The 25,563-nt window shown below is 40.3% G+C and overlaps 2 protein-coding genes across 2 annotated transcripts in view; one reads left to right on the top strand and one right to left on the bottom strand.

Annotated features, from left to right (window-relative positions):
- mcph1 (microcephalin 1) overlaps positions 1-23,753 on the bottom strand; it is a 30,427-nt gene extending 6,674 nt beyond the window's left edge. The window contains exons 1-13 of the mRNA XM_083695341.1: positions 23,626-23,753; positions 22,176-22,235; positions 21,903-21,994; positions 21,697-21,815; positions 21,391-21,475; positions 21,051-21,162; positions 20,823-20,954; positions 20,496-20,585; positions 19,147-20,187; positions 18,056-18,156; positions 12,993-13,030; positions 12,683-12,845; positions 11,748-11,825 (exon numbers count right to left, since the gene is read on the bottom strand). Of these exons, the coding sequence (XP_083551467.1) occupies positions 11,748-11,825; positions 12,683-12,845; positions 12,993-13,030; positions 18,056-18,156; positions 19,147-20,187; positions 20,496-20,585; positions 20,823-20,954; positions 21,051-21,162; positions 21,391-21,475; positions 21,697-21,815; positions 21,903-21,994; positions 22,176-22,212 (2,088 nt within the window). The 5' untranslated portion in view covers positions 22,213-22,235; positions 23,626-23,753. The remainder of the gene's footprint in view (positions 1-11,747; positions 11,826-12,682; positions 12,846-12,992; positions 13,031-18,055; positions 18,157-19,146; positions 20,188-20,495; positions 20,586-20,822; positions 20,955-21,050; positions 21,163-21,390; positions 21,476-21,696; positions 21,816-21,902; positions 21,995-22,175; positions 22,236-23,625) is intronic.
- On the top strand, positions 139-10,403 carry angpt2a (angiopoietin 2a). Its single transcript, XM_083695344.1, has 9 exons — positions 139-527; positions 3,927-4,082; positions 6,428-6,549; positions 6,700-6,932; positions 7,101-7,228; positions 7,700-7,801; positions 7,999-8,165; positions 8,809-8,939; positions 9,658-10,403. The coding sequence occupies exons 1-9, from the start codon at positions 252-254 to the stop codon at positions 9,816-9,818; spliced, it is 1,476 nt and encodes a 491-aa protein (XP_083551470.1). The 5' UTR covers positions 139-251; the 3' UTR covers positions 9,819-10,403.
- Positions 23,754-25,563: the final 1,810 nt, after the last annotated feature.

The raw sequence follows: 25,563 nt of genomic DNA on the forward strand, positions 1-25,563 counted from the left end.
CTTGCTGTCTGTATCTCCTCCTCCTGTCTCTGAATGCCTATAAAAGAATCTGACGAATGATAAAAGGACTGTATGCACTTGGATATTCCATGGGATAGAATTTGAACAATATTTAACTGCTAAAGGTCGTAACGAAAAGACAGTAACACAGTGACCTAGAGAAGAGCTGCAAAACTTTTTGGTTTCATTTTCTTCAGTGCTGAATTACATTTGTATTTTATTTTTCTACATAAAAAAAAAAGAAGATACAAATGTTTTACTTTGGCTTACTGGTGTTGAGTGGCTGCCTTGGCCAAGGGTCAGGGTACAGGAAGACTACAGAGACAGCTGGTAAGAAACAGTACCAGATTCAGAATGGCCCGTGCAGCTACACCTTTCTACTCCCTGAGCAGGACAACTGTCGGACTCCCAGCAGCACCTACACCAACCTTGTCCAAAAGGACGACCCCGCAGAGTATGACGAGTCTGTCCAGAGACTGGAGCAGCTAGAAAACATCATGGAGAACAATACGCAGTGGCTCCTCAAGGTATGTGCTATGATTGACATCACACAGTAGTTTCTCAACAAGGTGTGCAGGTGTTTAGAAGAAAGGTGGTATGGCAATAAACTGAGGTATTTTCCAGCCATAGTTTTCTTGCTAGTCACATCTAGCAAAAACTCAAATTCAACTTTGGTTGCTAAACTCACAACCCCTGTATTGTAACTAGTGGTACAATAAAACTGGTGTACTTTCCATTTTACATTATCTAGAGTGCCCTCATTGGGACTGTGTCAGATGGTGTGAACAGTTCAGTTGAATGAAAATATATGCCGGTTCTAAGCCTCTGACAGTACGTTATGACAATGTGAGAAAGATAAGACTTGCTGCCAGGATCAAAACGGTCTTTCAGGGATACAATCTAGTTTAAATTATGCCATAACATTTTGGAAAGTCAATACCTGCACCTCTGATGACACACTTCTAAAGAACCCTCAGAAACTGATTAAAAATAGTGAACCTGACATTGTAAGGATGCAGAGGATGAATTGTGACATTGTCCTAATATTTCAAGAGCTGCATTCTCTTGTGCAAAAAGACAGCAAATGAGAACAGCACAAAAGCAGAGAAAGTCTTGAAGTGTGTAAAACAAAGACGTGTCTGAAAAGCTGTCCTGTGGTTGCCCTGTGAGTGGGTGAGAAGGGCCGAGTAGGGACAAAGCCTCAACACAGGTACCCAGATGAGGGATGCATACGTCCCTTTCAGCGCTGGTGAGCCATCGCCTGTGTGAAAGGACTGAGTGCCCCCTGCTCTGGCTCCCGCTATTCTCCCTTTTTAGAGTTTGATTAATGATGAGAACTACACAGCTCTGACAAGACAAGTACAATTCTAAGCCAGATCACACGACTCCCATCTCTCCAACATAAAACAAACACTGAACCATTCCACAAGCTAGGTCAACTGCTGCCAAGTTCTGAGATGCCTGGTGCTTTGGTCAATGCTATTTCATACATCAGAAATGACGCACGCACACACACACACCCTCTTTAAAAAAAATGGACATTATGAACATAGAATTGCACAAATTCTGTTAGTACTATCTAACAAATAACAATTGCCAAATTAAAATGTTCACATACAATTTCATGTGATTTTAAACAACAGCAAATAGCGAATAGCGAGAGTGAATTAGCATTATCTGTTTTAAACTATATATTATCATCAATGGTTTTAACAGAGGAAAGGCTCTTCCTCTGAACTGCCCCGTGCTTGACTTGAGTCGAGGACAGAGGAAATCATTGTACATCAACTGACAGAAAGAAAATGTATGAGAAGTGAGAAGTTGCACATCCAAATGTTGCACTGGTGACCACTTTGTAAAAAAGAGGAAGACAGGAAGAGGGACTTTATTGTCGTGCCAGTAAGTCAGTTTGCTGTCACGCTTTTGTGTAAATGAAGAGCACAAACATGCCTTCCTCGTGGAATCCTTGGAGGCAGGAGTGGAGTAAACAACTGATTAGATCATTAGCCATCAATGGAATGTCCCGCTCGCAGTTCCGATGACACATGCTTCCACCTTCCACGTGCCTTTGTTTCCAAGAACACAGTCAAGATGGAAGTCAAAAAAGGAAGACAAACAAAATGAGCACTGATTGCAGAAGTTGTGGACTTAATTCATTAACATGGGAAAAAGCTAAATATACTTCCCGGTTTACAATTGACACAATTGTTTACCTTGTTGGTGTATGGATATACAACTTAATTGTTTACGCAAACAAGCATCAAAAAGACAGGTCAACTGATGCTATGATATTTCCTTCTTGCATAAAGACATGTTTTCTTAGAGGATGCAACTAATCACTCATCACTTCCATCCTGTTTATGAGACTTTAGACGTGATTGCCAGTCAGGAACTCAATGCAGGAAAGAACCTCATGATTGGACTTGCTATAAGTCTGGAAGTTTAATTCTGACAGGTAGACAGAGGGACAAGATTTAAGTCTATAGCTTTGGTTTTGCCAAAAGAAAGTGATACTCCTGTGGTACAATGAGAGGTAAGAGAAAACTTTCAAGAGTTTCTATAATTAGAAATTCTGGCACCTTTTCGAAAACCTGTTCTTTACTACTTAGTGAAAATAATGGCTATCATATCAAAAACCTATTTGTTCCAAACCAATAAAAAACCTTTTCCAGTAGATCAAGGTACTGCCTCAATATGAAATGAATGAGCAGGGATACTATAAAATAAATCAGCAGGGATGCTGGGAAAATATCACTAGTCTTCCATTTTTGACCCCTCTGACAAACAACAGAAGCATACTTCCTGCCCCAATTTTTAGAGGGCTTCACATCATGTAATCTAAACACTTTTCAAAATGCAGAGCCTGTCACTGGATAATTCTGTCTACTTCTACTGTACCTCATGGGAGTTCTGGGTCAGGCACAAGGGGGAGAGGGCTTATAGGGATTCATTCTTAAAGAGGAGTACTGAAGTATAGAGGGACATGCATGTATGCTTGAGAGTGAAGCAAGCACAACTAACCAGTATCAATGTTTAAACAAAATAAAAGATGGTTGTAACTTCCAACCACACACCAAATACAACTCCACCACCCAAAATGCAGTGCTCTGAGTAAGTGATGGGACAGTGAAGCATTTTTTAAATTCTTTTGGCTCTATACTCCAAAGGTTTGGATTGAACACTTCTTGTACATAGTCCCCCTATTTCATGGCACCACAAGTAATGGAACAATTGGCTTGACAGGTGTTTCTGGTGAGTCAAGTGTGTTCTGTCACATAATTTGTGTAGGCTTATTAGAGCTGTTAATGTCTTATATTGATTCTAACTTGTCTTAATTGATGACGTAGGTGCTGACGGCAGCAGCAGAATGTATTCTGAAGTGTACAGAAACATCTTGTCTGCTCGAGTACAAGCAAATGCCTCCAAATTCATTGGATGGTGCTTCAACATACAGTAAGACAATGACCCAAAACATACTGCCATAGCAACTAGGGAGTTTTTTAGGGCCAAAAAGTGGAACGTTCTTGTCTGGCCAAGTCAGTCTTCAGACTAAAATCCAATTAAACATGCATTTAATTTCCTGATAAGATTTCAGGCAAAAAGTCCTCAAAACAAACAACAACTGAAGATGGCATCACCAGAGAAGATACCCAACGTCTGGTGGGGTCAATGGGTCACAGACTTCAGGCAGCTATTGCATGCAAAGGATTGTTGACCAAATACTAAACATGAGTGCTTAATTTGGACATTATGTGAATCTGTCTCATTGCTTTTGGTGGCCTGAAATAGCGGGACTATGTATAAAAGCTGAGAATCTATACAGTCTATACTGTACTTTAACCTCATAGTAATTGTTTAACCTAACCATGATACATTACTTAAACTGCCTTGTTAACCAGCCCTACTCTTCTTGATCCATACTGCAGCTGGAGAACTACATCCAGGAGAGCATGAAGCAGGAGATGGTACAGATCCAGCAGAATGTAGTGCACAATCACACAGCAACCATGATAGAGATCGGAACCAACCTGCTGAGTCAGACCGCTGAGCAAACACGGAAGCTGACTAACGTAGAGGCACAGGTGAGAGCAAACTCATTGAATACAAAGTACAGTACATCATGATATGGTGAATATGATAAAATAAAATAAATAAAACAGCAAATAGCTTGTCTAACAGGGCCGGGATTTTTACTTGCTTTGATTCAAGGTCACTGACCTTTTGTGAACGAACCACGCAGTATTTCCTGTTATTAACACCATTGTATTCCCAGAGAAAGGGTCTATCAATTTGTCAGATCAGACATCCGTCTGTTCAAAGCCATCAACACAAACTCCAATGGTAGACACATAGCTAGGATTCATGTAAACAAAACATTGGCCCACGTTTCTGCTGAGTTCAGTTCCTCAAACTGGAAAATTGGGGGGGGGGGGGGGGGGGGGGTGTCAGAATTTGCCCAGGATTTCAATACGTCTGTCTGTCTGTGAAGAGACTCATTACTGTATATCATAGATATGAACCACTCTTCTACAGTAGCCCCTGCCCCTACACAACATACTCTGTGCGTCCTTTAATGGAGTTTCATTGTTGTTTCACAAAACAGATGTTTCCAACCTCCTATTGCTACACTCATTGGGCCCCAATTTGCTTCCACAAAGAGGGCTGTTTTAGTTCGAACGTTTTAGTGGGCATGGCCGCTAAGTTAATTTCGTTGAACAACATTTCAGTTAGCGTAGAGGCGGAGGGCAGGTCTCCGGCAATGAGTGGTTGGGGATAATTGAATATGATATGAATGCGTCCATTGTCCTTGCCGATCTGGATTTCACCGCAAATGTTGGAATGGATCATAATTTTGGACAAATAAAATGCCCATATTATCAGTTGGAGGCAATTAATGTAAACACAAGCTGAAGTGTCTATATGATATTATAATCTAAGCACTCAACAAGCCTACAATGCCAAATTCAACCTGCTGCGTGGCTCTAAATGCTGTAAGTTTAATTAACCTGTTGCGACTTTGTTTATAATTTGCATCAGCTAAATAAACAGGCAATTCTCCTTTATCTCCCGCAACCCCCAGTCATAACCATAACTAGATGCCACTTAATGTAGTCTTAATATTGCCTACATGCATTTATTTATATAATTTCATACCTTTTTTGTTTCCTCTCTGTAAACGCTGTGAGAACTGTATGACTATTACAGCAGCCTACTGTAGGCCTACTTATGGTCCCAGGCAATAGTGGATAATATTCAAAGTAAAAAGAAATACATTGTGGGATCATTGGTAGGGGTTCCAATGATCAGTGCGGGCGATCATGCAGTGTGGGGGCTGGACTTACATAGGCCTTATCGTATGCTAGTTTATATTATGTTCCCCTCCTAGTATTACCATGGATGGAGTAGAATTTGACAACTTTCAGGATGATTCTAACAATCTTTTTAGTTTGTACGTAAAGACTCTCCAAACGTATTTCCATAATCTACAGTATACAATGTTAAATATATTGTCCTATATGATTGTATACCCTATCAATGACATACACGGTTTCATAATTGTATAAACTTTTGCCTAATAAGTGTCTATTTTCGCCTATTGGTAATTATTGAATGTGGGACTACATAAGTGTTTGAATTTGGCACGTCCACCGAAAACTCCCATTTACTGCCCCGCTTATATTGGTGCAAAGTTTGTTTTGGTCAGGGCAGACGAACTTTGCGGTGACACTGAATTAACAAAACGGTCTTTGCACATGGTTTTAGTGTTGTGCAGCCCTCTTCAGCAAAAGAACATTTGAGCCAATTGTGGTCTTTAGAATGTGACACAAACTGCAAACAAAGCTTGTGTACATTGTATATTACGAACAGTGCCTGCTTACACAGTAAACATTTTTGATTTGCACTCATGAAATCCCAAAACATGAGATGTACTCGTTGAAAGTGAGCACACTGGACTTTAAATGTTTTCAGTGAGAGGAAAAAACCTCAACTGATTTGCTATGCCTGTGTGTAATTTGTTTTCAACTGTAGCTGATCCAAAAGAACTGCAGTGAACTGTGGAATTGTTTGTGAAACAGATTACATGATAGAAAATAGGGAAACGTCGGAAACCATTACATAATACCAATTTGAAATATTATTCTAACCAGAAAAGACCAATGTTTCATTTAATTGCACTGTATCCCCAATTGAGAGATTACCTTAAGGGCAGATTCTGAAATTACAAAAGTAAACGTACTTGTGGGAAAACAAAAGCAAATCCCTCAACATTCTGCGTACGTCTTTCGGTTCATGCCAAGTATTTGACTTAATGATAATACAAGAAGATGTTTACTTAATTCATTCTTTAAAGGGGCTTACAGCAATTAAAAGCTCAATCTAATCTAAACAAATTTCTGTGGGAAATAATTGTCTCTTTCATCTTTAGGTAATAAGTCATACAACTCGCCTTGAGCGTCAACTTCTTGAGAACTCTTTGTCAACAAACAAGTTGGAAAAGCAGCTAATTTTCCAAACAAATGAAATAAGCAAGCTGAATGACAAAAACAGGTAAGGACATCTGGGTATTTTGGTGTTACCACCGCTATAAATACACCATATGACCACCATAATAAAGCAAACACAGCATTCAGGGATCATAACCCTCCCCATTACAGCCTGTGCTGTAAGTGACTGAGCTCCTGTCTGCTTTCTCCTCAGCTTCCTGGAGAAGAGGGTGGGTGAGATGGAGGAGCAGAGGCAGGTGGAGCTGAAGACTCTGCGGGAGGAGAAGGAGCAGCTCCAGACGCTGGTGCTGAGGCAGACAGCCATCATTGAGGAGCTGGAGCAGCAGCTGCTCAGGACCTCCTCTAACAACTCAGCCCTGCAGCGGCAGCAACAGGAGCTGCTGGAGACAGTCAACAACCTCATCTACACCTTCTCTGTCCCCACAGGTGGGTGATACTGACACTCCTCAGGCCCTAGTCAGAGTCTTTATGGCAGCTGACTGTATGGATTGTGGGTGACTGAGGTGGGAGGAACATTGCCATTACTCACTAAGCAATATAGGCTATCTATTAATGTGCAAGTCATAATATCAATCTACCTTCCCCTTTTTGCAGTGAACAAGCCTACCATGATGCAGGATACACCTACCACGTACGCAGATTGTGCTGCAGTCTTCAAGTCAGGGAATACTGACAGTGGAGTCTACTCACTGACCCTTCCCAACACCACACAGGAGATTAAGGTACAATATAACTAAAGCCATATGCTGATACTCGCCATAGATTCTGACAATAGCTCCCTATTTAGAATCCTTGCAAAATTGCAGATGAATGGTTAAGAAATAGAAAAGTATTTACAGTCTCCAACACCCAGGCAGATTCATTGTCTTGCAAATCAGTATAATTATGGGACAAGTACAAAGTGAATGACTGTATTGAATTCCTTTAGGTTCAGATTGAGTAAATTAAAATGCTCTCAGCCTTTGGTTGGTTTTGTGCATGCCTGAGCTTGGAGAATGATCTCCTTAGATACTTTTCACTGGTTAGAGTTAGACTCTGGCAATCCAACACCCTCATTCCAGTAACTGGACATTTCTTTGAGCTAAACTGAAATTAGCCTTCTTTATTGCAGCCACATCTCCTACATGTAAACAAAAAAAGTGAACTTAATATCTGTAATATTAAATGGACCATCCCCTTTTTGTTGTTTCAAGGCTTACTGTGACATGGAGACGGAGGGAGGTGGATGGACAATACTACAAAAACGATTTGATGGACGTGTTGACTTTCACCGTACGTGGAAAGAGTACAAAATGGTGAGAGCTTTGTAGTGGAAATGTTCTGTTCATTAGTATGTACCCACTCTTTGCACTGCTTTCAGGCGTTGAGGCAAACATACACATAATGGAAAAATAATCAATATTGTATGTTTTCTGAGCTATTCTGAATGCAGAGGAATCAAATGTGACATTGACCATAGTTTAATAATTCTTTGTTTCATGTGCCTTCATAGGGGTTCGGAGACCCTTCAGGTGAATACTGGCTGGGAAATGAGTTTGTTTCCAGACTAACCAACCAGCAATCATACATCTTGAGAATACAGCTAATGGACTGGGAGGATAATTTGGGATTCTCACTATATGATCAGTTTTCTCTGGGCAATGAAGCACAAAACTACAGGTAGGTTTCCTAAGTGTGATTGTGTCCTTATTTGACAGAATAAATTGAGGGACCTAACTTTTCGCTTTGATGCAGTAGTGAGAATTTGTTCTTATAGCTTAGTGCAAATGTCATGTTCTTCAAAATGAATGAATGACAAACAAAATATTTGGCTTGTCTGATAAAACCATATGCGTATATGGGGGGGGGGTTAAACTCTTGTCACCAGTCCAAAACAAATATTGTGTCATGTGGAAACTGTTAGGATATGTGAAACTAGGAAACAGGAGGCAAAAATGTTTCAGTTTCAAATTGCACTCCAAGACATCCAGAACCTATACTTCCTTTAGATCTGAGCAGCAAACCTTGAAGACAAGCACTTTGCTATTTAGTCCTGTAGTCTCTGAGACTGTGGCCAATAGCAATCTAGAGTACGACAAAATCATTATTCCAAATAACTCCTTTTTACACTGAAATTGAAAGTCAAGGGAGCAAAAGTCAGAAATTACATCAATAATTTCCCCACTGAGCTGTAACTGTAACATGGTTTAGTGCTAGCAGAGCAAGAGAACCATGGCTACATCTCTATCCATTAAGTCTTTTGAGGAATGGCAATCATGGACTTCCTCCTAACATTGTATTTTTCTCCTTTTTCATTATACAGGATACACCTTAAAGGCTACAGTGGAACAGCAGGCAAAATAAGCAGCCTTGGTCAGCCAGGAAGTGATTTTAGCACAAAGGATGCAGACAACGACAAATGTGTTTGCAAATGCTCGCAACTGACAACAGGAGGTAAGGAGTAGGCTCATGTGCACAACCTCTGCATTTTAACAACTGACTTTATTAAGTAGATCAACTACTCTCTAGATTTTTCACATTAACTTGAAGGGCTCAACCCCCAAACGCTAACCTCTCCTAACCACCCCCACAAGCTTTGGCACTTCCCCCAGATATCCGCAAGAAAGTTAAAAGGCATCTTGCATTTTTTGTGATGGGGTCAAGGCTCTTGAGCAAAATTAGCTCAGAGTTAATCACTGATCAGCTCATTTGGGAATTCGGCCCCTGCAATGGCTGACATTAATAGTCTGGGAACTGATGTTTTTTCCCTCCCTTCTCTTGGAGCTTAGAATAGAGGTCCTCCATGCCTCTGATTACTTTACTGCCAGACTTGGACTCCTTCCATATTACAGTATATCAGGGTCTGCTAACCCAACATGTAAGCTCCCTCACAGAGGAATCCTTCCACCTTAGGGAATTGTTGGGGATAACCAGCAGCACACCAACCAAATTATGACTATGAGATGGCAAATACACAAACGGATGAGCTGCACTAGATTGCACTCCTTGCAATCACAATCCTGACCTCCCATATTTAACTTTTCTTGTGACATGATAGTAAACACAAAACATTAATTACTTGCTTGTTGTCTAGACAATGCATCTGATTCACAAATGTAAATGTTGAAAGCCACATTACCATCACATTAAACAATTTGTTCTGCTTTTCTAGGCTGGTGGTTTGATGCCTGTGGTCCCTCCAATCTGAATGGAATATATTTTCAGCAGGGCCAGAACTCAAATCGCTTCAATGGAATCAAATGGTACTACTGGAAAGGCTCAGGCTACTCACTGAAATCCACTACAATGATGATCAGACCAGTAGACTTCTGAGTCTCTCTCAGAGACATCCTTCTCATAGACATACTGTACGTTGTCACACAGGGGACAACAAGACAGGCCAAACAGACCAAAGTGCTCCGTGACAGCAACCTCCTCACAAGCTCTCTGTGTGTAAAAGAACAATTTGCAGGCAAAATGTTTACTCATTTGTGCCAAATGGATGGTTGAAAAAAGCAATTAAGTCTATGAAATGTATCTATTCAAGACTACAGTATGTGGACTGCAACACCAACCACAGCAAAAATGGTCTAAGGCAGTCAAAGAATAGGTTGGAAATGGGGTATTTAAAAAAACTGGAACTGTGGTAGATGGAACAGTATAAATAAAAAATCAATTAACAGGTATAGCACTAGGGGATATGTCAGCGTGAAGCACATTGGGAGGTTGGCACAGCGGGTTATACTTCATACAATTGTATTGTTTTTTGGATTTATGATTAGTTTATAGACAATGAATTATTTTTTTATTTTCTTTATAGTTTTTGGACTAGTTATAAACAGAACCTATTTATCAAAAATGAGGGATCATCACTTATTGGGGATTACTGGAGTGCCAAAAGGTGGCTTGCTCTAATCCTGTGTGCACTGTAATAGATTTAAGTGCAGACAGGATTAGAGCAAGCCACCTTTTGGTACTCCCAGTACAGAAGTGATGATCACACACTTAGTAAATGGGTTAGAACTGCTTAGAACTGATTCAAAGCCCATCTATAATGTAATAGTTGGGTGTCTATCAACTTATTATAAACCCATTACAAACTCCAAAAAGGATACCTTAAGGTTAAGTGTTACCCAATTTTCTAATGATATTTCAGTCACATTATGTTTGATATAATTATCTTAAAATAATGGACCTTGATGGCTATTATACATTATAAAACGAATAGAAGCTAAGAAACTATGGTACAAGGCGCAATATTCTCTATTGAGCAATGCACATAGGCCATGATTAGTGAATAGGCCTTATATGGCACAACATAAATAACTCCATGAAAAGAAAATAGCTTTTCACAAAAAAAATGGTTTCAGCTTTTCTTGCAGAGGATGTACAGAAGACTTATGTGATTTAATTTAAATGTAATTAATATTCACAAGATGTATGAAAATAAAAACTTGTTAAATGCTCTAACAATATCCATTGTATGACTGCACTGATTGATGTGCTACTCAAAACATGTCATCCTGAATGCCAATTTCTCTTTCCACTAATAGACACAGACAAGCATGTTGTAATATATAGACAAATGCAACATCTGAAGTGTGTGTAATGCCAAACATTACTTATGCGTTTTAAAGTATTTTGTGTCATCTAGCAAAGTAGAGTACGTCAACACACAAAGTCTGCTGTTTCGAAAACCCTTTCCACTATGAATCAGTTGAATTCTCAGCCATACTCAAGCTCTGGGGCAAGCCATTTACCTAAGCACAATCCACAAAATGGAGTGTCATGTAAAAATGCTGAATGCCCCCCCCCCCCCTCAGTTCTAATGGGCTGCCTCATCAAGGGCCATCAGGGACCATGTGGATTCTTTTGCCACAACAAATCTGTGATTTAAAGAGGAAATGTGATGAGACATTCTCCACGTCAAAACACCCCTTCCCCTTCAGATGCAGGACAGGACAGGAACGATCCATGAATGAAGGAGCACAGGAAGAGGCAACTTCCACATTTGACACAGGACACTGGCGAAAAACAACTGCTGTGAAAATTAATGAATGGCAATAAAATTAACCAGTTTCCGACCCACTTCCCCTCTGCTCTTGAATTTGAGTTCTTAGTTACAGTTGCCGCATAGGAGAGAGATGGTTCAATGACAATTAGAATTGTCAGTAGAAAAGAAATAGCTTCAACCAAATTGACACAAGGGCTTTGCATTTAAACAGAAATGTTGATCAAATGTTAACATTTTCTGATACTCACTGGTGCTGCAGGGAATTGATCTGATAGTTCATACGGTTCCTCTGGAATCCATTGTCTTTGTTCCAAACACCACAAAATCTGTTGAGGGGGAAAGTGCAACATAACAGACCTGGGTCACATACATACACAGTGCCCTGCGTAAGTAGTGGGACAGTGAAGCATTTGTCCTTCTTTTGGCTCTATACTCAAGGATTTGAAATCAAACAATTACAATTACTATGAGGTTAAAGTAGAGATTCTCAGCTTTTATTTGACGGTATTTGTGTACATATTGGTTTTACCTTTCAGAAACACTTTTTAGACATAGTCCCCCTTTTTTAGGCCACCAAAAGTGATGGGACAATTGGCTTGACAGGTGTTTCTGGTTTGTCAGGTGTGTTCCATCACATCATTTGTGCAGGCATAAGAGAGCTCTCAATGTCTAGTATTGATTCTAGGCTAGACGCAGGGCTGTTTGACTGTATGCCAAATCATTTAACAAAATGTAAGCCTCCCTTGATATAGTTGACGTGGTGAAATGGAATCAATGGAATTGTGTAGTCTCAACAGTGCAAACTCGAAGCCATCACACACACCCTAAATACTGTCATGTATTTGACATATGTATTTGTCCCTGGTCTGCAACACAATAGAAACTATTGGCCATGTTTGACAGCTGTGGGACTTAGAGAAGCCATATATGAGGTTTGTGTTTCATCAAGTCAAATGTGCATATGCTAGATTTATATACAAATATCAAGAGTAATATCTAAGTTCCTTGGCCAATGTTACATGCACCAGCGGCTATGATAGTCTGAGGCAATGAGCTTCTCTACAGCACATGCATTGCAAAATCACATCTACACTGTGTGCAGGAGTCTCCATACTCCAATATACAGGTTGTTTTAATCAGCTGATGCATGTTGCTAAACACACATCCACACAGAACTACATACCCATTCAAAGGAGAGGACCCAGCAGCCTCGGGCGATGCCCAGGAGAATGTTGAGGGTGCGCCGATGGCCTCCTGTCACCACGTGAGTAGTGCTATCACACACCCGGTCCACGACAGAGAACCCACCCAGAGTTCTGACCACCTGGATCACTGTATGCTGCTTTCTGTAGAGCCAGAGGAGGAGAGAGGAAAACCATGCAATTTCATGTAATTTTTAAGCATTCAACAAGACACTTCTGTTAAGCCGCTTACATTTGTCTGTCTTTCCACAATTTTAATAAAACAAATTGGGTTTGGTCAGGTGTACTTACTCAGTAGGCATGCTGGTCATTACTAATGTTCTTATAGTCTGAAATGAAAAGACATGCCGGTATACATAATCATTTACAGTTTACAGAAGGTTGAGGTTCACTGCCCAGTACACACCAAAATAAAGACCATGGGATAATAGCGCTGAAGTAGGATTCATTTGTTTTCAATATACTTATCAATAATATGCTGTGTTTATCAAAGGAGCAGCAGAGCGGTGCATGTTTGGAAAGGTAAACAGATATTTTACACTCAATAGACGTTCACTTCTCACTTTCACAAGAAAACAACACATGCCGGATATCTGCATAATTGGGTGAACAGAGAGGAAATGAAACCCCAAGGCCATGAAAAAAGGGGAAAAACAGTTAGGAGTGGTGGTATTGAAATGGAACTGTAGGTTAGTGTTCCGACGGTTCTGGTCCATCCGTCTCATGTACCTTGGCCCTCATACAGCAGGGCAGGCCATCATCATCAGCACAAACACCTGAGCGGAACGGCAGTTAGAGACAGACAGAGCCATCAGGCTCTTTCCTGTCAGGAACCACTCTCCCGTCCCCCAGCAGGAAGTCAGGGGTGAAGGCCCTCTGTGCAGAGGGCTGCCAAAACAGCCCACCAGTACACAGCATGCTGCTCCATACATGACCGGGCATAACAGGCATAAACAGGGTGTCAGTGACATCACTATGTGGCCAGGTGTCATTGCTAATAAAAAAGTTGCTTTTTGCATAATGCAATGAGTAGTTGCAAACCGTGTTAACAACTACATCGAGTACTGGGGGGTGAGAAACAAAGGCCCAGTATATAGACAGAGAATTGTCAGCTGAGGGTTGTGGTGACAGGTGTGATAATGGTGTTGCTAATCTCTGAACCCATTTATGAATGGATTTTGTAGACTATCGTGTTACAGACACAAAATAATTCATCCTGTCTAACCAGCTTTTCTGTTGCTTTTCATGTGAAGGTCATCCTCAATGAAAAAACATTGTATTCATCTGCCACCACTCAAAAAAAAAAAAAAAAAAAACCAAACAATACTGTACATATGAATGCACATAAAATGAGTCTTCGGTTAAAAAATCACTACCATTTGATATGTAGAGTGACACTGTAATTGAAATGTCAGCTTTTGGTTCATTTTCAGATAGTTACATTTGCTGCATGTTTTCTTTTCATTTTCATTCAGTAGGCTAAAGGAAGTCATGGTTTTGGTCATCATTCATCACAAAGGATTGTCCTAAGCTCAGCCGATTCTTAAATAAGTTCTTTATTGATTTTTCAGACGGACATCAGCTGTCATCACAGTGATGCTGATGCAAGTGAGATGGAAAAGAATGTTGCTGTGCCAGAACACAAGACGGGTGTTCATCACCAGGTGTTCATCAAAACGTGTTCAGGTGTTCATGACCAGGTATTCAGGTGTTCACCTGTTCAAGTGTTCACCACCAGGTGTTGATCACCACGTGTTTAGGTGTTCACATGTTCATCACCAGGTATTCAGGTGTTCACCACCAGGTGTTCATCACCAATAGTTCAGGTGTTCATCACCAGGTGTTCATCACCATGTGTTCAGGTGTTCATTACCAGATGTTCACCACCAGGTGTTCATCACCAAGAGTTCAGGTGTTCATCACCAGGTGTTCAGGTATTCATCACCACGTGTTCAGGTATTCATCATCACATGTTCAGGTGTTCATCACCAGGTGTTCATTACCAGGTGTTCAAGTGTTCATCACCAAGAGTTCAGGTGTTCATCACCAGGTGTTCAGGTATTCATCACCACATGTTCAGGTGTTCATCACCAGGTGTTCAGGTGTTCATTACCAGATGTTCACCACCAGGTGTTCATCACCAAGAGTTCAGGTGTTCATCACCAGGTGTTCAGGTATTCATCACCACATGTTCAGGTGTTCATCACCAGGTGTTCAGGTGTTCATTACCAGATGTTCACCACCAGGTGTTCATCACCAAGAGTTCAGGTGTTCATCACCAGGTGTTCAGGAATTCATCACCACATGTTCAGGTGTTCATCACCAGGTGTTCAGGAATTCATCACCACATGTTCAGGTGTTCATCACCAGGTGTTCATTACCAGGTGTTCAAGTGTTCATCACCAAGAGTTCAGGTGTTCATCACCAGGTGTTCAGGTATTCATCACCACATGTTCAGGTGTTCATCACCAGGTGTTCATTACCAGGTGTTCAGGTGTTCATCACCACGTGTTCACCACCTGATGTTCACCACCAGGTGTTCAGGTATTCATAACCACGTGTTCAGGTGTTCATCAGCAGGTGTTCACCACCTGGTGTTCAGGTGTTCATCACCAGGACTTCACCACTAGGTGTTCAGGTGTTCATCACCACGTATTCAGGTGTTCATCACCAGGAGTTCAGGTGTTCACCACCACGTGTTCATCACCAGGTGTTCAGGTGTTCACCACCAGGTGTTCATCACCATGTGTTCAGGTGTTCACCACCAGGTATTCACCACCAGGTGTTCAGGTATTCACCACCAGGTGTTCATCACCTGGAGTTCAGGTGTTCTGGTGTTCATCACCACGTGTTCAGGTGTTCATCACCAGGTGTTCACCACCAGGTGTTCATCACCACGTGTTCACCACCAGGAGTTCAGGTGTTCACCACCTGGTGTTCATCACCATGTGTTCAGGTGTTCACCACCAGGTGTTCAGGTGTTCACCACCACGTGTTCAGGTGTTCATCACCAGGTGTCCAGGTGTTCACCACCAGGTATTCACCACCAGGTGTTCAGGTGTTCAGCACCAGGTGTTCATCATCAAGTGTTCAGGTGTTCACCACCAGGTGTTCATCACCACGTGTTCAGGTGTTCACCACCAGGTGTTTATCACCACATGTTCAGGTGTTCATCACCACATGTTCATCACCAGGTGTTCATCACCATGTGCTCAGGTGTTCACCAGTAGGTATTCACCACCAGGTGTTCAGGTGTTCAGCACCAGGTGTTCAGGTGTTTACCAGCAGGTGTTCAGGTGTTCACCAGCAGGTGTTCATCACCATGTGCTCAGGTGTTCAGGTGTTCACCACCAGGTGTTCAGGTGTTCACCAGCAGGTGTTCACCACCAGGTGTTCATCACCAAGGGAAACAAATGTTTTCAGTAGCAATTAAGTGTGCTACTGAGCCAGAGGCTAGGGCTAGCCACTGCTGACACAGATCTTGGAATGCTTTTCAGACTTCAAACAAGGCAGAGGGGATGTTCTGTTGGAGAGAACTACTGAAAGGCTTGAGCTATTCTATCCCCAACCTTTTTTTACTCCTTCACTAAGGAGTAAACCACAAAGAATTTCAACAGCTATTTCGGAGGTTCCTAAGAGGGGATTTTTGGCTTAACTCATGCAGTGGACATGTTCTGGCAGCAGCTCAAGAGGGCAGGCATTGAAGAATGAGTCCACACTAAATGATCTTGAGACAAAGAGTTGATGTGAACTCTAACTCGTAGCACAAATGAAGGAAATTCTTTTGGGTATGACCAAGTCCCCTTGATGACCAAACTATATACACAGAAATGACTCAATCCTATTCATACAGTGAGAGTGCGGTCAACATCCAGGGCCGGGGGTCAACTGGGGCTGTGATGGCCAATTACAACCCAAAGCCCCACTGAGGGTACAAAGATCAGATTACCACCTGTCATGATTGAACATTCACTTAATTTGCAAGAGCCGTAGATGCAAAAAACAACAATGTTCAAATGGAATAAAGTCTTCTAGAGCTTTCTATTATTCTAAATACACTGTTTATGACATCATGCTTCCTGAGGTTCTACTCTTAGGGCACAATATCAGCCACGTACTTTTGCTGAAAAAAAACAACCAAACTATACAAGTAATTTCTACTTGGAGATACATATGCTGAATAGAACACATAAAGGATAACTCAACACTGTGTAGGGTACAAAGCTCACATCAGATGCCATGCTTCACCAACCCAAACAACTCTCCCCAAACAGTTTCTTTTGAAGGGCTTTGATTGAATAAACCATAAAATCATAAATCTGGGATGATCATAATGATCAAACTTTGATAACTAAAGAGGATGAAAGTCATGTAGTACTTGCACATGACATCATTCTACTCTTGGTTAGACTACCTATTTAATCCAAACAGTGCACTCCATAAGATCCTGTAATGACTGTTGCATGCTACATGTCAGGAGAGATTGTGATACTAACATTGGCCCATCTACATCCATATGTTATTTGACCATCTTGGTGGTCAGAAAATGTAGGCTCTTCTCTGAATGCTCAGAACACCACCTCCTATGTACAATTTTTAAATACAGCCTACAATCTCCCCCAGGTAACAGCTGTGAAGATAATAGAATGTCCTCTGTGAGACAACTCACATGGGAGTGAACTCGAAGATCCCTGGGGAAGATTAAAGCAGTTTTCACCTTTTTAACCTTAAGAGCTGGAGTTTTGTTAAGGTTGAGAGAACACAAAGAAGAGTGAGCCAGGTGCATTTCACAGGCTGGTGGATGTTGTGTGCTATGAACATGGGCAACACACAGGAAACCCTGAAGACTACACAGAAACCCAGTAGCAGCTGCTTCAAAGCCCATGCCTACTCATGTGCATACTGCACACCATTACTCAACTCACCATTACTTTCACCTGTGGTGAAAAGGCTGCCTCTGTTCATATCATATCATGTTTGGTTTCACTGAGAGATTGTAGAACCCTTTTAAGATCAATGTTATCTTTTAGTAACTCTCTCCAAATATCTAACAAATTTGTTTATTCCAGCATTGAGAAAATTAGAAACCTGATGTTAGCAATACAATAACTTATTTTCCCGTGAGGGAACTTCCTACGTGGAATGGTAGGCTACAACAAGTGTGAGCACTTGTCCACACCAGCTATCACCATTAACGCGCCAAACAATAACACACAACGAGTTCAGGAGCTGAGTGATGGTAGATTGTGTGATGGCAGATATTGATGTATATACAGCAAGCTATGTTCCAATGCTGGGCTATAATAACAAGAGCAAACAACAGAACTGCAACTTAAAATGTTATATTATGTTACCTTTGTTGTTCTGTCCATGTTCTTGGCCAACCTTTTCTGTTTCTGTTCAGAAACTGTGTCAGTGAGACCAGCTGCATCGGCGGCACGTTCAGTTCCTCTGCCTACAAATGGAAATGATGAAAACGTTTGAACAAAAACAAATCCTCCTATGACAATCAATGGCACAGCAGGTGGCACTTCTTCAGTTGAATTCATATACTTGTGTTTCAGCGTGATGAGGCTTTAAGATTAGAAACCAGAATATCAACTTAAAAAAGATTGTTCTAGAAGGCAATGTTAACATTTGTTTATTAGTAATACTACTATCACGTCATTATCAAAACAGTCAATTTCATCTCATTCATAACACTTTGCCCTATACCTGTGCATTACCTGTCATTAATCTGAGTTATTATTTGAGTAATAACAAACCTCTAAAATGCTTACAATCATAAAGCATTTACTATGTAACAGCACGTTAAAACATTTTTCCTACAAGGATTAGACTAAGGGGCAACTAAATGTAAAGTGTGACATGTTTCATTTCTTCTTTCTCTCACCTACAGATGTGCTACCCTTTTTAACATACCAGCTATCCTGATGTCAATTACACGTGCATTTCACTGAATTGGCAATAAGTGGGCCATATATTTTAATTATAAAGATAAATATTTTCCAGTCTTCGCATCACTGAGATACAGTACTAAACGAGGTGGTCATTCCAAACCCATGTGCCACTGTGTAAGAAATATAAAATCACATCTTGGGACACTTGAATAGAATATTCCAACAAATGCATGTGGTGTATAAAAACACATTTAACTCAATTTGGCCGGTTCTACAGAACTTTATTATTATGTCTTAAAACAAGCAGAACAATCTTTAAATCGCTAAATTGCTGTTAACCACAGCTAATACCTAAAAGTCATTGTAGACTAGATGTGTGATGATGATGCCTGTAACATGACGTCATTCACAAAAGTGAGATTAACTGGCCTCTGATGCTTTGTTTCTAATAACACATATTATAAGATTAAATCCATTCATTCATTTAACTGAAGATAACACTGCAAGGTCAAGTGATGTGTTTATAATGATAGTAATTCACATACGTTTCAAACTTTGGCTACTTTTCTCTTCACTGTCATTCTGATGAGGAAGGAGATCTGGACTTCCCTGATGATCTAATGCTTTACTGGCCGCTGTCAAACTTAATTTTGAGAGGTGTGGGGGATCTGTTGACAACGATCTCTGCTTGGCAGGATCACAAGGCAATTCCTTGGTTCTGGATAATAGCAATGTCCTCTGCCTGGTATTACATATTTTCTGTGTGTTTCTACTACAGTCCATGGAAGATGTTGATCCCTTTGTATCCTGGTGTGGAAGCTCGGGGTGGTCCAAGAGGCTGTTGGACTCACAGGAGGTCTCCTTCACACTTTGCACTTCATGTTTTTTCCTCTTGGCACGGGCCGACATAGGCTCTGTGGTTTCACTCTTGCCCCTCTTTCTCTTCCCAGGGCTGGGTTCAAAGAGGAGCTGAACCTTAGTCTTTGAGGGCAAGCTGAGCAAAAGAGGCCTTTGTTGGTTGTTAGCTGGAGAAAAGTAGTCCTCAAACACTCCATCATCTTCAATGGCACAGGAAGAAGCATTCACTGAGTCACTTGAGAGAGCCAAGGATCGTGCAGAGAGTGATGTAGAAATACTACAAACATCTATATCAGTGGTTGATTTACTTTCTAGGGGGGACTGCACTGCATGTTTTTTGTTGACCGATTGTAATCCTTTTGCTTTGTTACTTCTGCTTGATAGTCTTGATTTTCCTGGAACAGCACTGTCAAAGGTAAACACTGACTGCACACTCTTGCTACCATTAGGACTCTCTGAAGAAATGTGTTTCTTGACTCTAGCACTGACTCCAGGCTTTTTGTCTTGTTTTATCCCTTTTTCTTTAGCTGATAAATCAGGGAAAGGAATATGATCCAACGATTTTGGTCTTGACACATCACTGCAAGGTGACAACCATTGGTCCTTCGTGTGTAAGGATTTTTCAGGACAGTTGTCACTAGTGTCTTCTTGTTGATTCTTTGCATCTTTCTTCTTTGAGCAAGGCTGAGGACCAAAATATGGGTCAAATGGGTCATCAGATTCCAAATCTGCAAGGAGAAAATATGAGAATAAGAATGTTAAGAAGTGAAGTGATATAGGTTCATTCTAGCCATGTTTTATGTTATATTGGGTAGTAATGGTGATCATTTATTTGCATGCGAAATTATCTTTCCAACCCATACACTTTCTCATTCCTATTTAAGATTTCTGACAACCATGCCAAAACTATCATTGCTTGATCTAAATCAATCATCCAACTCATCTCCCATTAGGTAAGAATTGCAGATTAGACCTGGAATGTCCACTCTAGAACAATCCAAAGCAGAGAATCAACACAGGATTCCCAAATCCTTACTCAGTTGTAGCTGGGTGAAAGAGTGTGATGGTGTATTCCCAAGAGAAGACTTGAGCTCAGGTGATGACCTGGATTCTGCCATCTGTGAAGCTGAGAGAATGCATTGATTAGAGTTACAGCAAGTCAACAGATTCCTCAGCTCAAGCACATAAGACTCTGACACTGTTAAACAGGTGTATCTTGTTCTTATTGGTGGCAACAGAATGTTTGGTGTGTGTCCTTGTGCTTGTTATACATTCTCATAACTGTAAATATCAGGTTCAATTGTTATCATCGCATCAAGCAATTGGTGATATATATATATATATATACATATATGATATATACCTGTGGGAGAGAGATTTTCCCTTTCTTTTCTCATTTCTTTCAACCGCTGTGCCATGGTGTCAGACCTTTTCAGGAAAGGGCTGTACACTATTCCATTCTCTTCATCAATGATATAAGGGGACACATCTGTAACTGTGCACAGAAGATTTTAAAATTAAACCACCTTCAGGCACAAAGCTCTTTTAGACGCCAATTATAGTATGCTTCAAATGAACAGAGGTGTCTAACAAAAAGGTGATGCCGGCACAAGTTCTTTGATCATCTTGTCCAGTTTTTTCTTCATGCGTCTGTCATTTTCAGGGGTCCGCTCCGGGGTGTCTCTTGGCTGCATACAACGATGCTGGAATAAAAAACAACAGTGTTATAAATACTATAATCAAACTCATAAGACAAGCTTTGACTTTTGACTTCCCACTAGCATGTATGTTTTTGGCAAACACACAATTAGTTAATGACAATGATTCCACCTTTATCATCAGACAGTGTCTAACGTCTTTTTATAGGCCTAAAGACTTTCTCTATTACACTGTCATTGTTTTTATTGTAAGAATGTTCACAAATCACTTACTGCCCTTTTCTTGAGTGTGGGATCGCCTTCATCATTTAAGGCTTGATACAACTCTTCATCCACATGTACACCATCATCTTTACATCTGCATATAATGGCAAATATGAAGTGAATTAAAAATGTAATGCTCTCTGAAATGTTTTGTTTTTTAACTCTCAGTGACATCTTCTGGCTGATATAAGAATTGCAAGCAAACAATATGTCACCAACTGGACATGCTGACAAATGAATACCATTGTTAAAAATCCATTGTTGTCATTACCATGATGTTAAGTGCAACAGGGCAAAAAAGCAAAGAAGGTTTACCTGGCCACCCAAAGAACAGATACAAGTCTCACGCCAGTTTTCTTGGCTTTATTCCATGTGGCTTGATGGCCGTTTTTAAAGACTACATGGGTGACTCGTTTATTGAATGTTTTCGATACCTGCAATTGTAGAAGGAACATCACAAAGTGAAAGAGTATCATCAAAACCAAGCTTCAGTAAATGATGTGTAGGGGTTTAAAACTCACCTCAGCTCCCATATCGCACAGCTGCTGGATGAATGGTTTGGAGTAATTATCCGTTTTGCTTCTTGCCCATACATCAACATAGGCAACAACATCTGCAGAAAACACCAATAACCCACACTTGTATTTAGATTTATAGACTAACAGTTGAGATGCCAAAGCCACTCTTCTAATTCTAAATCATTTTGGTAATACATGTACTCAGTTCAACATCAAATGCAAGCAATGTCTCAGATCTGACCCAATCCAGAGTTGGGCTCCATCATTTGGGCCCACCTTTAAGGATGACAGCAGAGTTGTTGTTGGTGGTCATTAGCTTCTCTTATTCAGATTCACCTGTAATCATAAACATGATAATAAATCACTGTGCTTGAGAAGCAACTCTACTGTTATTCGTCAAACTTAATTTTCTCAATATTTTTTCTATTTTCTTATCAATGCTACTTCTCCTACAGCTTTTATGCAAAAATACCATTTCAACTTTATAACTTTCAGAGGTATAACTTGAGTTGCTTGAATCAACTTTTTGATAATCATTATTATTTTATTTACCACTTAAGTGCACATTTTAGCAGACGTCTACGGTGACCACACACTCCAAACCAAGTGTAAATGTGCAGAAAACTCAAAATGCTCTTATTATTATTAACATAACTCGAGTGAAGAGAGATGTCGGCCATGTTTTTTGTTTTGAAAAGCCATCGGGTTGGCTCATGTATGTTAACCCATAACCGTCCGTTGTTGTGATACTCGAAGTGTCGATACTAAGTGGTGGCGCTGATTCAACAGGATTGCACACAACTGGATGTGTAACATCGTGGATGTTGAAATTCCTAATAAAGAAATCAGCGCCACCACTTAATATCGCCACATCGAGTATCACAACACCGGCACCCGTTTCTCAGCCACTTCATAATATTCACACAACTCTAATTAAGAAATCATTTTGATACTGTCAACTTTCAATGCTTATTTATCTTACTTGAAGATATCTCAAAGACAGAATTGTGTCACTAAACGTCCTCTAGTACCAATAATTACAATACTTTAGCCAGCTAAACAAGCACATAATAATAATAATAATAATAATAATAATAATAATAATAATAGACCAACATTTCCCCAGACAGCAAAAGATGTGCAAGCAACATGCAGTTCAACGTACGGAACACTGTTTGACTTCTTGGTATTTTAATATTATTATGAGGATAAAAACATGTTCATGTTTGGGTGACAACAGTTAGCTGCCATCTCTGTGCACAATCATTAGAGAGGACCACCAACAAAAACAATGGCTAAACAACTGAGAAATAACCAGCCTACTGTAGGTCATTTACCATAGGTTTATTGACAGTAAGCCTGGCTACCTCGACTCGTCTTCAAAGAGAGTAGCTGGCTAGTTGTTGATGTAAACATGCGGGACAAACAAAACAGGACACACCTGTCATAACATGTTGATAAATAGCTAATGCTCTAGCTGGACTTTCCCTTACGATATTTATTCATCCTATTGGCGAACTCACATTTTAGTTACACAATTTCTTTACTAGTCTTCGTGGAATAGGACACATTTTTAGCGAGTTTAACCGCGTAACTTGCTGGACGTCGACTGGTAGTTACGATGAAAGTTAAATCGTCATTGACAACTAGCTAGCTAACTACCAGGAGCTGTTATCTGTTGACAAACACATTGTAGACAATTATTACACAACTGTTAGCTACTTACAGAAGTGTAGTTAAATAGCACTGATCAGCTCCTTGCACACATGTAATGCAGCAGCTGCTCGTTCTTCTTTCTTTCTTTCGCGCCAGCACTACTTATCTTTGGATGCATGCTGGGAGATAAAGGGTGGGTGGAACTCAGAAATGGGACAGGGAGGGTTTAATTAACTCGTCGTCAGGAAACTTTGGAAACAGCTTAATTGCACTACTAGACATTAGTAATGATAACAATAAACCAATCATTGATTAATTAGAGGTCTCCACATACCAAGTCTACAGGCTGTAGGAAAGACCCTGCAGCAAAGTGCCCTGCACCAGTGCCCCCCTCAAGTCACTCACACACTCATTGACATCATAACACATATGCACACACATAATCATCCATTGCAGACTCATCCTCCACTGTAATTATCTGTACTGTCAACCTGTCATTGCCACTGTATATTGCCATTCCATTGCGTACATTGCTTCACCGCTGTTTATACTGCTTATACTGTTTATACTGTTTATACTGTTTATACTGTTCATACTGTTTATATTTTTTTAGTACTTCTATTTTATTTTATTTTATTCTATTTTAAAACTTATTGTTGCACTACTCTGTGGTACTGTCACTTTTGCATTTCACTGTATACTTGTATGCACGTGACAAATAAAGAATCTTGAATCTTGAATCACATTTTGAAAAGTGATTTTTGAACACACGCATATATATGTGGTTTTAGATTCACTTGTTTTGAGGGGTAACAACTTTTCTAGATCATACCTGTGAAAAACAGTACTCTTTCTGACTCTTTCTCCATTTGTTCCTAAAACAGCCACTACTGACTACGACTCTCCTGGATAGTTCTTCATCCTCTTATTAGCTAACATTGGAGTTAATTAGAGTGAGGAAAGGTAGATTCCATGATAGCCACAGCTCAGAGTCAGATGCTGATAAGAGCTGCAGTTAGTCTTTGACACCTGGGGGCGCTGCATATCATATGAAGGCTCAGGTTCACAGGACATTTACAGCATAGGCCCGGCCGAGGGCAAATAAACTAATATTATAACATCTTTGGTTACAGTATGTTTACTCCCTCAGTCTGAGTGGGAAGAGCTCGCTGTTGCTGCATCCCAATTCTCTACCCTTTCTCTGAAGTGTGGACTTGTGTACTTCTTCACATAGATATAAAATACTATTTACTGTACTACATGTTCATCTGCGTGTTTTTCTTTAATGACAATGACAAATACATTTACAATGAATACAATACACTACACAATGTGTAGCACTTTTCACACATGGGTTTGTAGCTCATAGAGATTCACAATAAGTAGGCCTACATAGACTTTTCCAAATGTTGTATTTGTAAATGTGTTTGTGTATTTGTACATTCTGGTGATCGGAGGATGAAACCCTTTAGATGCATCATGAATGATGGCAGTACAGTGTGAGGTCACATGGAAGCTCAACAGAGTTCTCTTCCTGCAGCTCTGACAAGATGCAGCTGTTTTTTCTTACCTTGGGACTTTTCCTTGACCTCGTTCGAAAATGTCACTTAATTCAAGGTTAGAATGGGAAGAGAAGCCGCTTAAACGAATTCGTCTATCCCCATGAACTCTAATGTATTTATTGATTTATTCATTCACTACACTTTCTGTACTAATAACACAGTGATGCCACAGGAGTTGTTGGACAATTTTATAACAAGTCCTAGAGAAATAATGTGTTTCAAAACGCCCATTCCAAAATCACAAATACAAGATGTTATGCGTTATGTACCATGACGTAACACAGGAGGCCACTATAAAAGCCATTGTCCGTCTTGTTGTCAATCACAACTTGGGACACAACTTGGAGGATATATGATGACAAGGACGAAAACAAGGACGAGTAAACCAGACGGAATATGGATAAAGAAAAGGTCAAGGGACTTGATACATATTTGAAAGTACTGTC

The sequence above is a fragment of the Argentina silus genome (assembly GCF_951799395.1).
Source record: "Argentina silus genome assembly, chromosome: X".
Classification (NCBI taxonomy): domain Eukaryota; kingdom Metazoa; phylum Chordata; class Actinopteri; order Argentiniformes; family Argentinidae; genus Argentina; species Argentina silus.

Excerpts from the sequence above, each read along its gene's own strand:
- angpt2a (XM_083695344.1), top strand. The coding sequence starts at position 252 with ATGTTTTACTTTGGCTTACTGGTGTTGAGTGGCTGCCTTGGCCAAGGG. Across the intron at positions 4,083-6,427 it reads TGACTAACGTAGAGGCACAG|GTAATAAGTCATACAACTCG; the intron begins GTGAGAGCAAAC and ends TTTCATCTTTAG. Across the intron at positions 6,550-6,699 it reads AAGCTGAATGACAAAAACAG|CTTCCTGGAGAAGAGGGTGG; the intron begins GTAAGGACATCT and ends CTTTCTCCTCAG.